At 33.5% G+C, this 24792-nt stretch overlaps 1 protein-coding gene across 1 annotated transcript in view; it reads right to left on the reverse strand.

Annotated features, from left to right (window-relative positions):
* The window catches only part of ADGRB3 (adhesion G protein-coupled receptor B3), a 499532-nt gene that overhangs the window by 10492 nt on the left and 464248 nt on the right, over window positions 1-24792 (reverse strand). The window contains exons 13-15 of the mRNA XM_011977290.1: window positions 18384-18533; window positions 17369-17444; window positions 2936-3038 (exon numbers count right to left, since the gene is read on the reverse strand). Of these exons, the coding sequence (XP_011832680.1) occupies window positions 2936-3038; window positions 17369-17444; window positions 18384-18533 (329 nt within the window). The remainder of the gene's footprint in view (window positions 1-2935; window positions 3039-17368; window positions 17445-18383; window positions 18534-24792) is intronic.

Consider the following 24792-nt stretch of genomic DNA (forward strand, 5'->3'; position numbering starts at 1 on the left):
ATATATATATATGAAGTTCAGGCTTTTTCTAATAAATTTCAGTCTGCATATTTAAGATCTATTTTTTCTTCACATTTCAGCTAACATCGTATTTCAAAATGAACCGTTTTTGTCTTCTCTTCAATGGAAATAAACTAATCTTAGTACATAGAATATATTTTTATAACATTGGTAATAATATTATGATATTCAATAAATAAACCACATATTCCCTCCCTTAGTGAACAGTTATACTTCCCAAAGTATTTCACAAAATCTAATTTTACAATAAAATAAATGTAAATAAAATAAGCTTTAGAAATTCAAAACAGTAAAGTAGAAGGGTTGTATGCATTGTACAGACAACAGTGAGATGGACATTTTAAATAAGAGTCCAGAGCAGCCCAGAGAGGCTCAGTTGTGTGGTCAGTAACTGGAGGAGCCTCTGAGGAGAGGCACGATGTGCTCGGCGGAGAGTCTAAACAAGAGCGCCTAGAGACTTTTTCTTCTCTAGCGTAAATTGTTCCTCTTTCTGTTCTCCTCTCCCTATCTACTTTTTGTAACACATTCGTCTACATGTATACATATATTTTAAATACGGGCTTTCTAGAGTGGAGATAGTATTCTTGTGGGAACCTGGTCAATTCACTTACTCAAAATACTGAAAGACACAATTAATTCTAAGTGACTTGGGATAATTATCTCATCATTCTTCCATGCTGACTTTCATTGTCATTCCAGTACTAGCTGGTGCTTAATAAAATTTGTTGACTATGTTCTTTGTTTTCCATATGTAGAAAATATTTTTTGTACATGGTTTATATCTTTTGTGTATCAGCTGACAAAATACATTTCCAGAAGATAAAAGACAGACTGAAAGCTTAAATATGTTCATTTCAAAAAGTTTTATTATACTCAGATAGTGAGACTATTTCAACACTATTTTTGAGACTACTCTTTTTTAATTTATCAAAAAAGCTTCCTTTAACATGTTCTTTAAGTTCTAAATAATGTTTTAATCTTTATTTATGAAAGTCTTGTGATTCATTTGCACAAATATTCTCTGCATAAGAAACAGAGTACACATTCTGACACTGGGTGCTTTTTCAGTAATTCTATAATCTGATACAGGGAATTAATATCTCTTACTACTTTCTCCCAAAGCTTGTAACTGTAGATAAACAACAAAAACATATTTTCATAAAAAATTTTGAATGCACAAATTCTTTATTCAAAAGCAAATGTTCAAAAGTTAAAAATATCTCCCAGTTTTCAGTGCAGTGAAGATATGAGGGCTATACTAAGGTATAAGGAGGTAGATATTGTAGAACTAAAACACGTTCTTAAGGTTAGATAGAAGTAGTATTTTGGCAAAAGTAGTAAAACACCTAATAGTTTAAATATTAACCGCAATCTTTGAAAGTTATTGCAGAGAGATTTGAAATTTTTATTAAATAATCTAAGAAGCCTGGGGCATCTTAGTAAAAAGTGATTCACAGGAAAGATGATTATCATTTTTCTATAAAACTAAGGCTGATTTTTTCAGGAAATCAGAAACTACACAATAGTAGAAAATATACAAGTTTTATAGCCAAAAGAATGTGAGTATAAATTATGCTATGTCATTCACTAACTATATGAGCTTGGGAAAATGACTTAATCAGTTTTTGTTTTTTTTTTTTCAATGTCAAGAAAGGTCAACTTCATAAAAACTTTGCAAGGAATAAAAATAAGTACATGTAAATCATGAGATGGGCTTATTTTAATACAGGAACTATGAAAGTACAATAAGGAAGACTTTCATAGGAATCACTTTCCTTGCTCCTGTCCTTCAATGATTTAAGCATTCGATTATTTAAATAATAAGTAGACACTGAAAATTTGTAGAGAGGACTGAACAAAATCTGAAACATTTCAGTTGTAGTTGGATAGATTTAAGAATGAGTTATTTTCATTCTGACATGAAAGACTTTGATTTAGACAATGGGAGCACCTAAGTAGTTATAATAAGCCTTCCCTGATCCTTGACTTAGTATTTCTCTCTTTCTTTCTTTCTTTTTTTTTTTTTTGAGACGGAGTCTCGCACTGTCACCCAGGCTGGAGTGCAGTGGCGCGATCTCCACTCACTGCAAGCTCTGCTTCCCGGGTTTAAGCCATTCTCCTTCCTCAGCCTCCCGTGTAGCTGGGACTACAGGCGCCTGCCACCACGCCCGGCTAATTTTTGTATTTTTAGTAGAGACGGGGTTTCACCGTGTTAGCCAGGATAGTCTCCATCTCTTGACCTCGTCATCCACCCGTCTCGGTCTCCCAAAGTGCTGGGATTACAGGCGTGAGCCACCGCGCCTGGCCTTGACTTAGTATTTCTACATGCCACCCACCCCACCCAGCACCCCCTTCCTCTGAATTAATCGTTCCCCTTTGCACTGTTTATAACTTTTACTTTAAGTTGCGGCATGCAACTTAAATTTTTTCTTTCCTACCACATAGTGAGATCGAGTTTAATTTACAGATAAAACTCACCAATTTTAAGTATATAGTTTAATGCTTTGGATAGTTGTATACTACCATGTAAGCACCCCCACAGTTAATAGGCTATTACTCACCTCACCTTCTCCAGTGCCTAGCACAAAGCTTGGTAAAGATGTGTGCACTGATAAATTATTTATCAACTATTATTTGGATAAATTGAAGAGAATTTTATCACGAAAAAAGCATAGAATAATCATTATTTGTTTCTTTATAATACATATACTCATTTGGATAAATTGAAGAGAATTTTATCATGAAAGAAGCATAGAATAATCATTCTGTTTCTTTATAATACATATACTCATAACAAGTTAATTCATTTGCAACTATAAAAGTCTAGAAAATGTATTCTGGTGTTATCAGTCAAAGAATGACTGTTAAAAAGGTAATTCTACAAGCAAGTCAATGCTCAGTGGATGGTACTTACATTAGCCAAATGAGCTAGTTCTATCTCCAGAAACGAATCGGTTGTTTTGGGTTCAGGCCTTATTGTGACCACGATGATTTTGGAATTAACGACGGTATAATTTCTGAAACAGAGTAATTATAATTAAAAGGAGAAATGATTGATGAAAAGTATAAATTGCTACTACTCAATACATTTTGGGATGGTTTCAAATAAATGCATCCAAAGCACAAACATAAATTGTGGTATTATTCATGGAAAGACACATTTTGCTGCTGTAAAGAAACCTTATGTGGAACAGAAAACTTAGGGGAGAAAAGGCCGTTTTACCATTTTAGATGCAGAAAATATGAAAAAGCAACAGCACTAACAAGCTTTTGATTACTTAAATCTGATTCACCTGCAAGAGTTATGGATTGTAAATTCAAATCTTCAGACAATATTTAAATGAATATAATTCATTTATATCAAGGAGGACCTAAGACTTTTGTTCTCTCGGAGATCAAATACTCTTATTGCAATGTGCTGTCTTGGTGTTTCTTTGATTATCCCAAAACATATTACAATAAATAATTGGAATGTGGAGTAACATTAGAGCAAATAGAGTTTAAATAGAAATAAATGCTCTTGCTAATTATTGACCATAATTTATTTCAACAATAGAGATTGATAGGCCACTGCTTGATCTCAATATTCTTAATCTAAGAAACACATTTTCCCTGAAATATCTTACCAAGATATTTCATTTACAGAGAAGTTTAAGTTATTTTAATAAAATCACATCTATAGTTTAAAAGAAATTATCCATCAATATAAACATAAAACTGAACCAACTTTTTCTTGTATATGTAAGTTTTCACACAAAATATGTAAAATACGTAAAATGCTGCAGATCATGTAGTATTTAGAGATTTAAAGATGAGTGTGTGCATATGTGTGAATATATCCCTGTTTGGAATTTTGAAATAATAAACCACTTGCTCTTCCATTGGGCATGTACTATTCTGGGGAATTCACATTAGGTATCAATGACAAAATCATTTAATTTTTTTCCCTCTTTTTTGTTTTTTAAGGTAGTATTTACAGATAAAACTCATCAATTTTAAATATATAGTTTAATTCTTTGGATAATTGTATACTACCATGTAAGCACTAACACAGTTAACATAGACAAACAATCCCTCACCCTAAATAATTTCCTCAAGTCCCTTTTTATTTAATCCTCTACCCTTCCACGCTCCCAGGCAACCATGGACATGCTGTTGTTATAATTCTGCCTTTTCTAAGATTTCACTTTAGTAGAAGCATACAGTATGTAGACTTCTAATTTTAACTTAATTCATTTAGCATAAAGTTTTTGAGATTCATTTATTTTGTTTCTTTCTACAATTGAGTAATATTCTATAGTACAAACACAAATTCTATGGTACAAATACAAAAAAAAATTATTGATGTATTTACCAATTAGGTTAAAACCTTTAGGTTATTTCTGGTTTTTAGCCTTTAGAAATAATAACTAATGATATTTGGCAATTACAAATAATTACCATACATATTTTATGTATGGATATGTATTTTCATATGTCTTAGGTGAATATCTCAGAGTGGAATTCCTTGATCATGCTGTAAAGGCATACTTAGTTTTATGTTACTGCCATATTGTTTTCTAAAGTGGTTATACCATTTAAGTCATATAGTTCTGATTTGGTGGAACCATGCTGAACCTTGCATTTTTTGAGATTTGTTTTTCTCTAATGAGATGGTTTTTGGCACAAGATTTCATCAGAAAAAAAATGCGGAGTTATTCCGTGGTTGGGGGAATTTACTACAATTACTAGCAGAGGAACTATACACCTATTTCACATGGGTTAACATTTTTTAAGTGCATTTCTCATGTATGCAGTAATGTCAAATAACACTTTTTTAAACACTCAGGAAGCTCAGAGAGAAAGCCTAAGAGTAAAGAGTAAAAAACAACAAAGCATAAATCTATTTTGTTTTTGTTAAGAGGAAGATTGTTGCAGACAGAGAGAGCTGGTTAACTGTTCTTTTTTTCATTAAATGCTAAATGAGTCAATTGAAGGTATAGTACATTTTGAAGGACAGAAAACTCAGCTCTAAATGCCGAGCTTCCTTTGCCAAATTATTCTTCCCTGTTTCTCTGTGAGTAAAAGTGATCAGAGAACCAAGTGAGAATAGAGAAAATTGACAAAGTTGAGAGGTGATCCTGGGTGGTTGATCATATTAGCACAGCTGACAGATCTCCCAGAGAATGGTGCATACAGCTTAGAGTCAGGGGAAATACCCACCTGTCATTACCAGAGAAATTATGAACATTTCTCCTAGAGAACAATCAGTCCTCAACAAACAGATGTAAGTTCCTTTTTTGGATTAGCCTGAATGTGTTTAAGTTCTGGTTTAGTTTTGCAAAACAAAAATATTGATACTTCAGTCAAATTCCATTTGTCTCTTTATTCTGATTCCGTTTATAATCCTAGTTACCAGCTTTTAATAAAACCCAATGACTGCTAATTTTAATTATTATTAGATAATTATTATATTAGAACATACGGTATCTCTATTATATTTAAATTCCATAAGTGAATACATTACTAGGAAACACAGATGTGGGTATTCTATAAAGAAGATTGCAATTTTGTTAAGATGTTTATGAAGCTCCCTGTGTGTCTGGGAATGTGGAGACTTTGGCCCTGAATGGCTGGTCTGTAAGGAGTAAAGTAGCTACAATAAGTTGTCTTCTGCAGGGTATATTACACTGTGTTAGGTTCATCAGCTGCTCAACTGGCCTGGTGGAGAAGTTCCCTAGAGGGCAGAATCAACCCTATGGCTTTTGCTGAAAGAGAAGGAGAGACGGAGAGAGAGAGAGAGGAACAAAGAAAGAGAGAGAGAGAGTAAATGTGTGTATGTTTTAATATATTTAGAATATATGTGAGAAGAGATATGTGTCAATGTATTCATGCATATCAGTGTGCTAATATCATTCATGTGAGTCCCTGCCACCTTGTGCCCCAATACAGTAACGTGCACCTATCTCTACCAAAGCTTTCATCGATACTACGCATGTCTTCTTCCACATAATAAGCTCGATGAGAGCAAGAATTTTATCTATCATTTATATGTCCTCATTTGTATTATTCTTTGGAACATTTTAATACTCAAAACATGTTTCAGCGTTTTGTTTAATAAGCAAATACTAAACAAAAATACCAAAATTTTAACAAGTTGATTTAAAATGCCAATATCATGGTATTAAATGCCTAAGAAAGGGGAAATAAATAAGCAAATTTACATTATGCAATGGCTTCCTTTTTAAAAAGTGTATAGTGTACAAAATTGTCTTTAATTTATTCCGTCAATTTATTCTAATTTGCACAAGTGAATAGCTGGCTGCTGATGTGCCATGTCAGGCTTTGTGATCTGCTAATGCTCCCTGGCTGGCTGCACGTTTGAATTCACTGCTAGAAAAGCAGATCTGACAGCCAAATGGATTTCATGACTAAAATAATAAAATTATTTTCTGTCCTTGAGATTTGTGCTAGTTGATATATAAAACAATTTAAAATGTATAGAGTTAATCATTCAGTGGCAACCTAACTTAATCGTCACATTTTTCTGCAGAGTCTTACGATGGTTAAGGCACATGAACCATATCTTAAAGTGAGTATAAAAAGTGATTAAAAATACAATTCAGTTGTCTACAACAGACTCATTTTGTATATAAGGGCATGCATAGACTGAAAGTAAAAGTATGGAAAAAACATCCCATGTAAAAGATAATTAAAAAAGAATGAGGTTGGCGACACTTACATCAAACAAAATAGACTTTAAGTCAAAAACTGTCTCAAGAGACAAAAAAGGACACAATGTAATGATAAAAAGGTTGATTCACTTGGGAGATATAACAATTATAAATATATGTGCACCTAATGTCATAGCACCCAAACATATGAAGCAAACCTTGAAATAATTGAAGAAAGAAATAAATAGTAACAATATAATAGGATATTTTAATACCCCATTTTAATAACTAGACAGATTAACTAGATAGATTACTTAGAAAGAAAATTAATAAGAAAACAGGTGATATGAGTAACATTATAGATGAATTGGACCTAACAGGCACATGCAGAACTCCATACAACACTCCATACAACAACAGCAGAATACACATTCTTCTCAAGGGCAGACAGAAAGCTTTCCAGTATTTACCACATGTTAAGCCACAAAACAAACCTTAACAAATTCAAGAAGAGTGAAATCTCACCAAGTATCTTTTCTGACTACAATGGAACAAAACTAGAACTCAACACCAAGAGAAACACTGAAAAATTCAGAAATATGTAGAAATCAAACAGCACACTCTTAAACAACCAGTGGATCAAAGAAGAAATCACAAGAAATATTAGAAAATATCTTGAGACAAGTGAACATGAAAATACAACATACCACACAACATATGCGAGGCAGCATAAAGGTACTAAGAGGGAAGTTTATAGCAGTAAACACCTACATTAAAAAAAAAAGAAAGATCTCAAATCAAAACCTGACTTTATACTTCAGAGAACTTGAAAAAGAGGCATAAACTAAACCCAAACTTAGTGAAGAAAGATAATAATACAGATTGAGCTGAAATATACAGAATAGAAAATAACAAACCCATGTAAAAATCAACAAAACTAAGAGTTGATTTTTGGAGAAAAAAATATACAAAATTGGCAAACCCTTTTTAAAAAGAGTAAGTAAAAAGAAAGAGAGAAGACTCAAATAACAAAAACCAGATAAAAAGGAGACATCACAACTTCTGGCACTGAAGTAAATAGTATCATAAGAGACAGCTATGAACAATTAATTCTATGCCAACATACAAGATAGGCTAAAAGAAACAGACAAATTCTAAGGAAAATATAACGTATCAAGACTGAATCATGCAGAAATTTTATTTCTGAATAGACTCATAACTAGTAAAGAGATTGGATCAATAATCAAAAACCTCTCAGTAAACAAAAGCCTAGGGGACCAGAAGTCTTCACTAGAGAATTCTATGACACGTTTAAAGAAGAATAAACACAACTCATTCTCAAAGTCTTCCAAAATATTAAAGCGGAGAGCACTTCCAAATCCATTATAAGAGGCCAGTATTACCTGGATACTGAAATCAGACAAAGATACTATTTTAAAAAAAAGAAAACTACAGACAAATATCCTTAATAAATATTGACACAAAAATCCTGAACAAAATGCTAGCAAACCAAATTCAGCAGCATGTTACAAAGTTTATATATCATGACCAACAGAGATTTATTTCTGAAATGCAAAGATGTTTCCACAAATGAGAATCAATCGGTGTAATACATCACATTTATAGGATCAAGGTCAAAAACTACATGATCATCTCAATTGATTTTTATTTTATTTTATTTTACTTTTTTGAGACGGAATCTCGCTCTGTTGCTCAGGCTGGAGCGCAGTGGCATGATCTCGGCTCACTGCAACCTCTGCCTCCCGGGTTCACGCCATTCTCCTGCCTCAGCCTCCTGAGTAGCTGCAATTACAGGTGCCCGCCACCACGCCCAGCTAATTTTTTTTTTGTATTTGTAGTACAGATGGGGTTTTACCGTGTTAGCCAGGATGGTCTCGATCTCCTGACCTCGTGATCCGCCTGCCTCGGCTCAATTGATTTTAAAAAAGCATGTGACAAAAACACCCTTTCATGATAAAATCGCTTAACGAACCAGGAATATGAAGAAATTATCTCAACATAGCAAAGGTCTTATATGCAAAACCCACATCTAATATCACACTTTATGGTAAAACAAACAAACAAAACAAAACAAAACAGAAAAACCTGAAAGTTTTTCCCCTAAGATCAGAAATAAGACAAAATGCCCTCTCTTGCCAGTTTCATTCAACATAGTACTAGAAGTCCTACCAACAGCGATTAGGTCAGAAAAAGAAATAAAAGGCATCCAAATGGGAAAGGAAGAAGTAAAATTACCTCTGCTCATAGATGACATGACCTTATATGTAGTAAATCCTAAAGATCACATACAGACACACATTAAAAATCTTGTTATAATTAATGAACGAATTCAGTGAAGTTGCAGAATGCAAAAAAAATTAACACACAAAAATCAATTGGGTTTCCATACATTATCAATGAACAATCTAAAAGGAAATTAATAAAAGAATCCCATTTAAAAAGCATCAAAATAAATAAAATACGAGTAAACTGAAGGAGGAAAAAGAGTTATACATTGAAAAGTATAAAATATTTCTGAAAAAATTGAAGGGAGAGACAGATAAATGGAAGGAAATCCTGTGTCCATGAATTAGATGACTTAATATTGCTAAAATGTCCATATTACCCAAAGCAATCTATCCAAATGGTATTTTTGCAGAAATGGAAAAAAATATAAAATTCATATAAAATCTCAAAGAATTCTTGACAGCTGGAGCAGTCTTAAGAAAGAAAAACAAAATATTCTCTATTTTCAAGCTATATTACAAAGTCACAGCAATGATTTTTTTAAAAGTATGGTACTGGTGTCAAGACAGACATATAGACCAACAGAACAGAATAGAGTGCCCAGAAATAAATCCTCTTGTATATGGTCAAATGACACTCGACAAGGGTGCTAAGGCTACAGAATGGGAAAAGGATAATCTCTTAAACAAATAGTGTTGGAAAAACTGGATATCCGTGTGCCTACACCATATAAAAAACTTAACATAAAATGGATTAAGATGTAAACATAAGACTAGAAACTATAAAACTTTTAAAAGAAAACACAGAGAAACACATTCAAATCATTGAACTTGGAGATGACACCAAAAGTACAGGGAAGAAAAGCTAAAATAAGCAAATAGGACTTCATCAAATTAAAAAACAAAACAAAGTAACTTTTGTGCAGGAAAGAAAACAATGAGTAGAATGAAAAGGCAACCTATGAAAAGGGAGAAAATATTTGCAACTATGTATCTGGTAAGAGGTTAACATCCTGAATATATAAGTAATTCCAAAACTTGACAACAAAAACCCAAACCAAATCATCAAATTAAAAAATGGGCAAAAGACTTGAATAGATATTTTTCCAAAGAAGGTACATAAATGGACAACAAGGATATAAAAAGATGCTCTACATCACTAATTGTAAGAGAAATGCAAATCGAAACTACAATGGGTTATCACCTCACACCCACTAGGATAATCATTATTAAAAAACAAAAGACAGGCTGGGTGGGGTGGTTCATGTCTGTAATCTCAGCACTTTGAGAGGCCAAGGGTGGCGATCTCATGAGGCCAGGAGTTTAAGACCAACCAGGGGAAACCTCATCTCTATTAAAAATACAAAAATTAGCCAGGCGTGGTAGCACACATCTGTAATCTCAGCTACTTGGGAGGCTGAGGTAGGAGAATCGCTTGAACTGGAGAGGCAGAGGTTGCAGTAAGCTGAGATCTCTGCACTCCAGCCTGTGCAAGAGAGTGAGACTCTGTCTCAAAAACACAACACAACACAACACAACAAAACAAAGCAAAACAAACAAATAAACAAAAAACAAAAACAAAAACAACATAACAAATGTTGACAAGGATGTGGGAAAATTGGAACCCTAATGCAATGTTGGTGGGAATGTGAAATGGTGCAGCTGCTTTGGAATACGGTAGGCAGTTTCTGAAAAAATAAATAAAAAATAATCCAATGGTCTGTCTTCTGAGTGTATATCCAAAAGAATTGAAAGAAAGATCTCAAAGAGATATTTGAACACCCATGTTCATGATGTATAATTAACAATTGCCAAGAGGTGGAAGCAAGCTGATTGTCCATCAATGGAAGAATGGATGAAGAAAATGTGGTATATACATAAACAAAGAAATATTCTTCAGCCGTATAAAAAGAAAAGAATCTTATCATATGCTACAAGACAGATGAACCCAAATGATATGCTAATTGAAATATATCAATCACAAAAAGATGAATACTGCATGATTCACTTAGATAAGGTATTGAAAGTGGTCAAACTAAGAATCAGAAAATAGAATGACTGTTGCTAAGGGTCAGAGGGAGTGGAAAAAGGGGAGTTGTGCTTTAATGTGTATAGTCTTAATTTTGCAAGATGAAAAGTTTCTAGAGATCTGTTACACAAGTGCATATAGTTAACATTGTACTGTACACTAAAAGTAGTTATGGTAAATTTTATGTTTTGTAACACAATAAAAAATGTAATGCAGTTATAGAAAAAGCCCCAGTGGAGGAGATGGCAGAACCAATAGCACACATACAGTATTGCCAGATAAGTTATAACAAAAAGATGTTAAGGGTTTAATGGAAGTTAGTAAAGTTACGATAGCCCTTTTCCATTTTTAGATTTATAGTTCATATAGTTTCAAAAATGAAACTTGCATAAATGTTTTAAATGAATAGACCAATTTAAATAAGACCAAAATAAAATAGATGATTTCATACAGTATGGGAATTTGGGTACTTTACTAAAATTTTAAAGCTAAATATCTTTGTTTTTAAAACCCAAATCAGCTGACAGCTGCTAAAAAGTAGGATTGGGTTTACTTAAAGTTGAAATGAGTTAGAATTTCACTGTAGGTTGCTAAGATATGTAGAATCTAGAATTTTAAAAATGCCAAGTGATCAGAGATTTACATCCACTTTAAAAATATCTGACCAAACTAAACCCAGATTTTTTTTAAAAATGCACTAATACCACAATATTTTATACTATAATCTATGCCAATTTGTAATTTCCATAGATAATTTAAATGTCCAATGTTTTCATGAGAGGACAATCTAAAACGGTACAGAATGTCACAAAATTAGAATATTTCATTGCACAGTGAGAATTAAAAAGGAAGACTCAAAGTTTAGGTCCTAAACCTAAGGCATGAGCTCTTGAGAGAGCTGACTGCTTCAGGGTGATGCCTTCAGCGTGCATTGGTGTAAAAGTGATTACGTCTTCGATTTTCTATTATTTCCAATATTATTTTTCTATTCATTTTTAATTTTTATAGCATTAGGAATTCAAATGAGTTCCATTTCCTGAATATATAAAAATTTCAGCCTCATTTACCTTAATTAGGTTAGTGTATTTGACAAGAAATTCATGTGATATTTGCATTATTGAAATTTGTTCCTTTCTTTAAAAATAATTTTGTAATGACTTTTGGTTTGAGGACACTTTAGTTTTCATTCATCTGTATTTTTCTTTATTCCACTATAGTGAAATTTACATATAATTTTATTAGTTCTTTTATAATTCTTTTAATGTTAATCATTACATAAAATGCATTTTTTTTACAGGACTACATTTTTCACGTCTTAACAGCGTAACGACATACTGCTCACGTACTCAGAACTTTCGTGGCTATCCCACAAAATTGGAAACTGAACTTATTAAATTAATCAGATGAATGATTGTTTATAACCATTTATTGATATCTTGGCTTGAGGGTATACTTGGATATACTTTTCTATTTCCTTAGAGATTATTTCCTTAAAATAAATTCTTCGAAGTAGAATTGCTATATCAATGACAAAGCACTTTTAAGTCTCTTGGTATTGCTAAATTGGCCTCAAAAAATGTTATAAAAGTAAGTTAAAATTTTCAGAGCAGTTTATGAGCTTGCCAAGATATGCAAGTTTTCTAATTCCTTAATGTGAGTGGGGTCTGTGTGTCAATATCTCACTCCCTCAAAGGACCCTCTGAACTGAGTTGGACATGCACATAAGTGATCATGGGGGAATGGGAGGTGTGACAAATTCAAGTCTTGGCATTGACAGCCTGGGCTGGGGCCACCAGGCCAGCCCCAGTGCTCCCTGAAGCTGCCCACATAGAGCTACCTGTTCTGGCTCTTACAAGATTTTCTGCAAAGGATACAGGTATACTCATGAACTATCATAGAAGTCTATGGTTTGTACTGCTTAAAATAATAAATAGTAGCAGAATAGAGGGAATGAGATATAGTAGAAGAGTCCTGGTTTTAGCGAACAAGGTAAGTTGGATTATAATTCAGTTACCTACTGGACATATAATCTTAGGTCACTTAAGCGATAAGGATCTCAGGTCTCTTATCTATAAAATGAGAGTTCTAGCTCACACTAAACCCTAAAAGACCTTACAGCATTAATATCCTGTAGTTCTATACTTTTTACAAATTTTTTATTTTTTTATTTTTTTTTTTTTGAGTCTTGCTCTGTCACCCAGGCTGGAGGGCAGTGGTGCAATCTCTGCTCACTGCAACCTCCACCTCCCAGGTTCGAGTGATTCTACCACCTCAGCCTCCCAAGTATCTGGGACTAATAGGCATGCACCACCACGCACGGCTAATTTTTGTATTTTTAGTAAAGATGGGGTTTCACCATATTGGCCAGGCTGGTGTTGAACTCATGACCTCAAGTCATCCACCACCTCGGCCTCCCAAAGTGCTGATTACAGGCGTGAGCCATCATGCCTGGCCCATCTGTACTTTTTATCTCTAAGAAATTATTCTGAAGAAGGAAGTTGAGAGGCTGAGAATAGCACATAGTTTGGACTTCATCTGAAGCATATTTCCTTCAGTTGAAGTAACAATCTGAATCTACTTAACTTTAAAAGGGAAGACAACTGAATAGTAAAATAAAAATTGCAGCTCGAAGGACAGTTGAATGTATATTAGGGCTAAGAGAAGAAGAGAAATATCTCAATAAAGAGACAGTCAACTTGCAAAGTTATTTTTGTCTTTGTATGAAGGACAATTTCTAAACTATATTTATTCAAAGCATACATCAAGTCCTGCTTCATAGTCTCTATGAGAAAAATTATGAAAATAATTATACCAAAATATATCATTTCTGGAAACATAACAAATCTACTATTACTATTTCTGTGTATAACAAATGTGGCTTCACATATTTCAACATATAATTAGTAAAATCATCAACAAGGAATACATTTTATAAAAATGTGTAAATAATAACTGAACATATAGAATGAATTTGTACGTTTTATGTTGAATAAGAAGATGTTTCCCTTCCTATTGAGTTCAATTCACACAGTCACACTTACACAGTAAAATTGCAAAATACGCATATTTTAATCCTCTGTTCCTAAAATATTTTCACAGTACAAACATTAAACTTGTACTTATTGTAACATTGTAACATTAAACTTGTAAATATTGTGCCTTATTTTTAAAGATGTCTTATATAAGATATTTTATCAGATAGAAAAATTAATTATTACCACAGTGGCTCACGCCTGTAATCCCAGCACTTTGGGAGGCCGAGGCGGGCAGATCACAAGGTCAGGAGATCGAGACCATCCTGGCTAACATGGTGAAACCCCATCTCTACTAAAAATACAAAAAAATTAGCTGGGCGTGGTGGCAGGCGCCTGTAGTCCCAGCTACTCAGGAGGCTGAGGCAGGAGAATGGCGAGAACCCGGGAGGCAGAGGTTGCACTGAGCCGAGATCGTGCCACTGCACTCCAGCCTGAGCAACAGAGCGAGGCTCTGTCTCAATAATAATAATAATAATAATAATAATGATAATAAATAAAAAAATAAAAATAAATTAATTATTACAGAAAAAAATCCTTGACCCTTTATCAAGAACTGTTCTGAGGGTTGCGACAGCAGGGGAAGTTTAAAAGAATTCATACAGTACTGTTAGCAGGGGCGCTGCTCAGTAAATGTTTGCTGAGTGACTGTGGAAAAAAGAATCACCCTTGTTCAATAAAAAGTATATTTTCATTTAGCAGACCTATAATTCGTGCAGTTACTCATTAGACTTTCTGGAATAATGTTTTGAAACGGAGAAAAACAAGTTCGAGGGTACTTAGTGGTCACATTATATTACTACAAGAGATAAAATGAGAAGTAAACACTAGTACTTCACCTTTCTAAGAGTACTTAACAAATATTTCATCCTGAACATTCTATTGTCCTTACATCTGGTCAGTCATCTAAGTACTATTTAGTTGTCCTATAGACATTTACTAAATTACTTTATGCATACAAAGAATATATAGGTAAATGAATTCGTGATTTTTATACAGAGGTTATTAAGGACTTCAATCTAAAGAATATGTAGGAACTTTCTGCAATGAAAATGTAATTTCTGAAGGTGAAAAAAATTTTAAGTTCAATTACCACATTTTACTTATAAAAAAAGTCAGTGACTTGCACAGTGGCCTGTCTGAATCCCTTTGTGTTACAGGCGGTATCAGGGGAGCCAGTCTGTCAGACTGGTCTCTACTGTATCCATTAAATCATCCATAATGAAGCCATTAATCTACCCATAAGCTTTAAGAGACAAACTGCCTCTGTCATGATATTTTTTTTTAAAGTTCAAACACTAATTAAATGCTTCTTTTTTCATTTTACAAAAAAGGCTGGGATCCCTTGGGAAATTTCCTGAAGAAATTTCCAATTATATTGACTGCATAAATTTATAAAACTTGGAATAACCTGACTTCATTTGTGTAGGTGAGTGAGTGCTATGAGATTATATGGAACAAGATTAATCATAATGCAACGCTGCTGGACATCTAGGAGGGAAACTAATCTAAAAATTTTTATGTTGAATACTTCATTTGTAATCACTATGTATCTCAGGAGCAAATAGGGAGAATGTTGCACATAAATACGTTTCTATTTTAAAGTTGAACTGAACGCACATAAATACTGAGCGACTGGACAAGTTTATAAAACTCTCGACATGTTTAATTGAAATGAAAACACAAGTCACCTGATTTTAAGTTAGTGTCTAGTCTAGAGTTGTTAAAATATAAGCTTTATATAAATGAATTCCCTGTGGAAATAAATGTCTAACTTTGATTATCTGGGCATTTTTAACTTTAGCATATCTCTCATCAACATCAAACATAAAGATAGAGGCAGTGTAACTATGAATAAATTTTATCTGCGAGTAACTGTAAATACCAATGAGTTTTAATAAAACCACTGGAAAAGTTGAGAGTAGACTTTTTTGTTTTCAAACTTTTTTTGTTAGCAAAACACAAACACAGACTGATCCAAATTGAGGAAATCTGAATTCTATTCAGAGGAGAAGGGAGGTAAATAAATTTCAACTTCCCATGGTTGTCTCTATGGTTGAAGGAGACTCTGCATGGCATCTACAGGGGCTCTGGATGACTCTCTACCTATATTAATAATGTGCTACACATAGAAAGATTTTCTCTAAAGATTCATGACTAATCACTGCTGCTTCCTTGGGTGATATTTTTTTCATCTGCACTGAACTCTAATTGTTTTTATTTATTAGACTATTTGTTTTGTCCACAGTATAACTGCACACATCATTTATATTCTTTCCTCTCCAAAAATGTAAAGCTTTATTTATGAGGGTATAAGAAAGAAGTCCTACTGTGATCGTATTTAACTAAAACAACTTTATCTCTATCTTCCAAAATGAGGTGATGTGGAGAAACAGGTCACTATGAGTGATAACATCACAGCCCAATTAGATGTGAATGATGTTTTCTGTGAGATTTGGTATAGTAGATAAGACAGTAAAGCAAATAAGTTAGTTTTGGTAGAATTACCATTTGTAATTGTTTTTAATATCTGGGAGGAAAGAAATTGATAGCTTTCTTCCAGAAATAGTCCTCTAAATAAACAGCAGCATTTTTTATTTTTTTATTTTTTTGAAACAGAGTCTCACTCCCGTCGCCCAGGCTGGAGTGCAGTGGCCGGCTCTCGGCTCACTGCAAGCTCTGCCTCCCGGGTTTAGGCCATTCTCCTGCCTCAGCCTCTCGAGTAGCTGGGACTACAGGCGCCCGCCACCTCGCCCGGCTAGGTTTTTTGTATTTTTAGTAGAGACGGGGTTTCACCGGGTTAGCCAGGATGGTCTCGATCTCCTGACCTCGTGATCCGCCCGTCTCGGCCTCCCAAAGTGCTGGGATTACAGGCTTGAGCCACTGTGCCCGGCCTAACAGCAGCATTTTTAAAAAATGTAGCTGTAACTGAAAATTTATTTCAAAGCAAACTAAGATCTTGTGCAAATAAACAATACCATGTTTTCCCAGTCGTCATGACACTCCTTTACTTTCATGTCATGTTGATGAACGGTACCATTAAGCACAACTAAAGGGAGAAGACAGATTAACTTTACAGTGACCCATTCTATTATACACACTTGTGATTTTTCTTTTCTTTTCTTTTCCTTTTTCAGAATCCAGGCAAGGTATTATTAGTCACAAAAGTATTTGCAGGGCTACAATCAGACACCAAAATTATCTTTCCTAGTTGTTTTGAAATGCATAATTGCTAATAGCCTGTTCGTTAAATTTGTATTTTCTATTTCATTTAAGAAAAATCCCTTTGTATTACCACAGCTTGTTTGACTATTTTTATAGAATGAGCTCTAATCACATTCTGGAATAATTTACAAAATTACAACAGTTTATTACTTTGTAGCTTACCTCAAAGTGGGCAAAATTAGATCTAAGTTTTTGTATAGTACTGCTCCAAGAACAAATACAGATGATTCATCTAATTCTAGAAAGAATAAAATTTGAAGTATTAGCAAACGGCAAGAAAATACTATGTCTTATAAAACTTTAATCTGCTAATTACAAGATAATTCCAGTACTTCCTTATGCAAAGATAAAGCCTGGTAAAAAGAAATGCATTCCTAACCATGCACGTTAATGATAGCTCTTGAAGATGTGTTTTCTATAGTTTTGCATCATGAAGGAAACTTCCTTTACCAGGTTGAGACAAGAAGCTGCCTGAGTCTCCATTTAAGAGTTTAATTTCCCAAGGATATCAGAAAAGAGAACCAATTCTCTTTTGGATTTTTACCTTTTAAGGTCGAAATCTGCAAAAGTGACCACGATGTCACTTTTGAAAAGAGCCATTAATTCTAAAGGCTATTACAAATGTTCTAAAAACTTAACTTTTTCTCAAATTTGTTTTCTTTTAAACTTTATTTTAAGTTCAGGAGAATATGTGCTGGTTTGTTACACAGGTAAACTTGTGTTGTGGGGGCTTGTTGTACTGATTATTTTATCACCCAGGTATTAAATTTGTTTTTGTATGCCAAAATAATATCATCAAACCAAGGCAAATTTTAATGAGGCAGAAATAAAAATGACATTGCATGGAAAATACAACACATTTCAATACCTAAAGGTAAAATATTAGTCCACATGCTTTATACGGGGATAAAACCATGAATATTGAAACTTGACCATGGCAAGCTCAGGTCGATAATTTGCACTTGTATACTTTTCACACTGTAATAGACTGTTTTATTCAGTAAATTCAGAGACTTTTGAACCAAGAATAAGTTGTCTATATTTAGAAAATTAGTTTAACATAATGATTACAGACTATTTCTAAACTGTTTAATGTGTGAAGATTTATACCTAATTTCTAATTAAATGACTTTATCAAAAATGTCTTGTTCAAGTTCACATTATTTCAGATATTTACCTTTTGATGACACCGGAGTGAAAATGCTTTTTGGAATTACTACCCTATCTTCTGAGTTTCTTGCCCAGTCAACCATTCCCTTCCGTCCTTTCATTGGAAAGTTGATGTCTGTTAGAACAGAGGCTGCAGGAAGCTTCTGAATACTAGCCACTATTAAAAAAGAAATAATAATTTCAACTAAACTTGCTTTACATTTTAGTGTAATCAATATTGATCAAGGTAAATCTTGCAGTATATTCAAAATAAAATTTCAAGTCAAAATTATATTTATCAGAGCAACAAAATAACTATGTCTTCTTATTAGACAAAATTTTTCATTAAGGTTGCTGAATTTTACTTATGAGTCTTAGTTTTTGTTGCTTTCAGTGGGAATCATACAATCTTGGTCAGTAATGGAGTGGATATTCTGAGAATATTAACAGGCACTGCTATATTGATTGTTCATGGTTGGTCTCTATTTTAATTGTCAGAAACTCATACTGTATTTTTAAAAAACATTTTGATTAACAGACTTGACTAATGGATTGAAATTTGCATTTAAATCTGAATTTTGTCTTAAGAAGAAATTTTCTGCATTTTCATCTGAACATTGTCTTTGGAACAAATTTTCATGGATTAGATAGGGTACCCTGAAGAAATGGAGAACAAAGCCATATTACTTTTGGAGATAGAACTATCAGAATCTATATAACAATGTCAGAATTGCAAAAGCAAAATAATATGTAGGAATAGTGATTAAATAGATTAATAATAATTCTTAAAACTTCTCTCTAAAATTGAAAGTAAAAATGTGTGTGTATAAATATATATATGTAAACAGAGAATTGTGTCCTTAATACCAATAAATATTATAATGCATATCAGAAAATGTATGAATAAGTTTAGTAATATTTTAATATATTTTATTATATTTAATAGTTATATACAAATGTATATTACATATACATTTATAATGTGTAAAACTATGATGATAAATACTCCAGAACTTCTAGATTATAAGCATTTTCAATTATGAAGTGTAATTTGTAAAACTTTTGGATAGGTCCACACTTGTTCTACATCATATTTTCAAGTGTCCCTTGGAGAATTTATACAGAAATATGATGCAGACAATTGTAAAAGCTATTGCGATTGAAAAGCTAAAGTAAAAATTCATTACACTCCTCATAAGTGAATTTCATTTAAAGGAATTTGTAATTTAAATAAGGAGGATGAAAATTAAGAATTTAACAATATTAGTTGTATAAATATATTACTGCACTACTAACCTAGTTTCAAATTAAATTGGTTATTATTAGTACATCACATTAGTGAAACTGTACTTTATTAAAGTTCTTTCAGGTGATTAGTCAATCCATTATCAGCATAGGATAGAATTTCATTTATCCTCTAATATGACATACTAAGCTTTAAAAAGTATTGTGTAAGTAATGTTAAAGGAAAGAGGGTACTGGGTAACATATAAATAAATTACAGATGTTAAATGCTGTTTTGGGATACCAGTTCTAATATAGTTTCTTTAAATTTTAAAACAATATACTTTTTGCTATCCATAAATAAGCCAGTTCATCTTTCCTACAGGGTCCAAATCTCCGCTGTATATAGATAAACAGGACAGCAAGTTAGTAGGACATTCTTTAAGCATTATTCAATGTTTAGAATTAAGTGTATCTACTGTTACATGCCTTAACTTTAACTTTCGATATCTTGGGGCTTAGAGGAAATTTATTTCACTTCTTTGCTCCAAAAACTGCTGAAAAGAAAAAAAGGCTTTCTGATTGTCATACAACTAGTTTCTATTTTAAAAGAGAATAAAAGATATATTATTGGACCCTGAGGTCTAATAATTTCTCTGTCTCCATATACATTAGATGGAAAACAAAAAACAAACAGAAAAGCATAACCAATGGATGATATTCTGTAAAGGAATGGAAAAGTCTATTAGGATCACTAATTTATGCAGTAAATCCCTTAAATTGCATAGCTTTCAGTGTGAGAAGTGCACAAAAATAAACACATATTTATTAATTATAGTTGGAATGTAATGGAAGTTTTTACTGTTTTAAGTATATACACATTCTAAGTGGTTTGAGGTGTTTGCATGGATGGTAACTAACATCCTGAAATATGTCTCTGTTTCTTAAGGTATTTTATTTCATTTCATTTTTAATTAGCAAGTCAAAATTATATATAATTATCATGTAAAGCATGTTGTTTTAAGTAAAGCATGTTGTTTAAAAATATGTATACATTGTGGAATAGCTAATTTGAGCTAATAGTATAAGTACTACCTCACACACTTTTCATTTTTTTGTGAGGTGAGAACACTTAAAATGTACTCTCTTCGCAAAATAGTTCTTAAAGTAGTATGAATCATTCAATAAATCCATTATGAAAAGGATATACTTTCATACACTGATGAGATTCACATTATACCTGTGAAATTATCACCATACATGTTTTTACAAATACGAAATTTAAAGTTATACATATTTACCTCTAGACTAGATAGGCAGACGTCTAAAATAGCAATGTGGTTCTTTATGACCCCTTAATAATAGATAAGAAAACCTATTTCCATGTAGCAAAGGTAATTTATAGATGACTTCTACTTCTTTCTTTTTCCAGTTCCTGTACCAGACACTAGATCAATCCAACCTTCAATCCCTTTCCTTCTTCAGAGTTTAACTGTCAAAACACTCAGGTAAAATTTTGATGCAGTTAACATCTTTAGGGAAATAGGAAGCTCATATGTTAAGTGAATACAAAAAGAGGTAAGATTTAAAAATGTAATGCTTAAACTACGTGTAAGTAAATATGTGCCTCATGCTGATAAAGGGACATAAATACAAAGCATAAGTGCATAATCTACATATCTTGCTTCTGTAACAATTGTTGAATTAAAACCAGTCATTGTGGGTGTTTAGAAGATGGGGCAGCTTTCCTCTAACACTAAAAAAAAAAAAAAAAAAAAAAAACAAAGAAAAACAAAAGCCTTTCTTACAGAATATTAAAGTACTTAAAATAAATCTCAAAGGACTCAGTGTCCCTGAACAAATAGGCACATCTTGAGTGCTCCAAGAATTATCCTAAATTTACTGTATCATGTTTTCATTACAACACTAGATTTGATTTCTTATGCAATAAAAATAGGTGACTCATCACTGATAAACCTTAGAGAAAAACCAGCTGCACTTCCATTTTGCGATTTTAATACTTTCATTTTGAATTTGGATAGGCAACATAAAATTCCTTTGAGAGCATCATGTCCTTTATTGGCCAAACTTTCAAACGATTCAGGTTCAGTATAGATTTCTGTTCATCAGAAAGCATAGGGAATTTTTGCAGATGGGTTTAAAAGCACATGAGCTGTTTTTCTTGGTAATCAGTGAGCACTCCTTTGATACACCAAAGCAGGATAATAACCTTTTCCCTGAGGGAACTAATGAAGTTTTGGCTGTATTGAGGTCCTGGAGGATGAGGATTCCGTCTTATTCATCCTTGTTGGGAGTGGTTCACATACAAATTGCAGGTAATATGATGCATCAGTTGTATTACGGACAAGAATGGAAGGCATGTGAAAGAAAAAGTCTAGGCACAAGAATGGAAGAGTGGAGGGATGAAGGCTGTAGGGATGAACAAAATGGACAAAAGCCAAAATGTGAGAACAGTGGTCACTACAGTAGCTCACACAGACTTATGATATGGATCCAATATCCAAATCCCTGATTTTTTAGGGTAATCATTTCTCCTAGATTTTACAGATCTGTCTGGTTTATTCCTGCTGCTTTGTATACTTATTTATAGCATCCTCTATCAGTCTCAAAAGTTTCGGTTTGAAAGATAAATTCCATGTTCATCTTATAAGTTGTATGACTGAGCAAATTGCCTAAACTCTCTGTGTCTCAAAGTCTTTTTCTGCAACATGAGAATAATATTATCCATCTACCTCACGGCACTGTTGGAGGAGCAAAAAAGTTACTATCAAGAGCTAAGAATAGTTCACCTAGCACAGGGTTTGGTGCTTGAATGGTCCCATGTCACTGTTGTCTATTATTACTGGAGCAGGTTTTCCATTATCAAATCCAAAAGAACTACCCCATAGTGTGTCCATATCATTATAACATATTTGACTATGTAGCTTACATTATTTTTTGGTTGTCCTTCAGTGATCCTAGGCATGAGATTATATATTCAAAACTTATGTTGATTATATTCATATAACAAAAGGCAGGAACTACACTAAAAATAAATAGAGCTTCTCCTTTAGCACTTAAATATACCACCCGGGAGTTACATAAGGGTTCCTTTTTACTTAATCTTCTTTCCTTTTCCCTTCATCTTTTCTTTCTTTCCTTCCTTCCTTCCTTCTTTCTCTCTCTCTCTCTTTCTTTCTTCCTCTCTTTTCTTTCTTTCTTTCTTTCTTTCTTTCTTTCTTTCTTTCTTTTTCTTTTTTATTTCTTTCTTTCATTCCTTTCTTTTTTCTTTCCTCTCTCTCCTTCCTTCCTTCCCTCTCTCCCTACCTCCCTTCTTTCCTCCTCTCCTCTCCTCTCCTCTTCTCTCCTCCCCTCTCTTCTCATCTCTTCTCCTTTCCTTTTTTTCTTTTTGAATCTGCCAGAGGGAAGGGGTTGCCTTATTTGGGTACACAAGATCAGCCAGGTTTAAAAAAAAAACTTGCCTCAATAGATGAGAGAATCACTGCATCAAGAATGTCAAATTCACTATTTCCACTGCAGTCAAGACTATAAACTGCAAAGAGCACTTCAAAAGCATTGCATTTAAGCATCAACCTAAGTGCTTAATGCAGTAACTCAAGTTCCATACACTCAGTTGATTAAAGAAAACACTCATGCAATGGCACCTCATCATCATAAACAAATGTTTCAGGGGATACAAAATAACTTTAAGGACTGTCTTAAAGACCATCCTTTTTATTGTTGCTTTATACTGATGTTTCCAATATATTTGAAGTTTGCATCATTTTTCATGTTGATTCAGAGGAAACAACTTACAAACGGAAACTTGACTCATCAATAGTAGAAAATTGCCCAGTTATCAAAATGGAATTGTTTGTGGAAAACATCACTCAATATCACTAGATGGTCACCTGTACTGTTTTGAAATTCTGTAAGAAAAATACAGGGTCAGGAGAGAATGATGCATTGCCTCAGTGTGTTAGAAAAGCATCTATTTGTTTTGTTAGTGTATCCATAGCAAGCACACAGGAACTGAATTGAGTCTACATGTAGTATCACTCACTTGGCATTAACAGTTTTTTTAAAAACATGACTTATATATTTACATAGCAATGCTAAGTACCTTGTAAAATACTAAAGGCATATGGGAGGGAAGGGAAGGATAGCTAACATTTATTGAATACTTGTATGACTCTGGTAATCTTCATTAATTTCTTACTTCATTCAACAGTATTTACCAAATGCCTCCTCTGTGTTAGGTACTGTTCCTAGCACAGCATTTGGCCAAATGCTTTACACACGATACCTTAGTGTATTAGGCTGTTCTCGTGTTACAATAAAGAACTGCCCGAGACTGGGTAATTTATAAAGGAAAGAGGTTTAATTGACCCTCAGTTTTGCAGGGCCACAGAAACTTCAGGAAACTTACAATCATGGCAGAAAGGGAAGCAAACATGTCCTTCTTCACATGGCAGCAGAGAAAGAAATAAGTGCCCAGTGAAGCGGGAAGCCCCTTATAAAATCATCAGATCTCATGAGAACTAATTAATTATCATAAGAACAAGATGGGGCAAATCACCACCATGCTACAATTATCTCCACCTGGTCCCTCCCACGACATGTGGGGATTATGGGAACTACAATTCAAAATGAGATTTGGGTGGGGACACGGCCAAACCATATGACTTAGTTAACATTTAAAACATCATGGCCAGGCATGGTGGCTCACATCTGTAATCCTCACACATTGGGAGGCCAAGGCAGGATCCCTTGAGCCCAGGAGTTCAAGTCCAGCCTGGGCAATATAGTGAGACCCTATATGTTTTAAAAAAATATATATACACACACACACACACACACACATATATATATGTATATATGTCAGGCATAGTGTTGCACACACAGCTAGGGAGGCTGAGGTGGGCGGATCCCTTGAGCCCTGGAGGTCAATGCTGCTGTGATTGTACCACTGTACTCTAGCCTGGGCTACAGAGTGAGACTCTCAAAAAAAAAAAAATTCCTACAAGCTATCTTTATTAGCAACATCCTTATCATTACTATCAAGATGCTCATTTTACAAATGAGGAGGCACACTGTGATTTTGCAATGTGTGGTGCAATGTGATTTTATGTATCAAATTGACAGCAAATTTATTTTGCCTCATTGTAATATGTTCTACTATGTATAAAAGATAGACATACTGATTTCATTTG

Source organism: Mandrillus leucophaeus, unplaced genomic scaffold, assembly GCF_000951045.1.
Source record: "Mandrillus leucophaeus isolate KB7577 unplaced genomic scaffold, Mleu.le_1.0 Scaffold177, whole genome shotgun sequence".
In the NCBI taxonomy this organism is placed as follows: Eukaryota; Metazoa; Chordata; class Mammalia; order Primates; family Cercopithecidae; genus Mandrillus; species Mandrillus leucophaeus.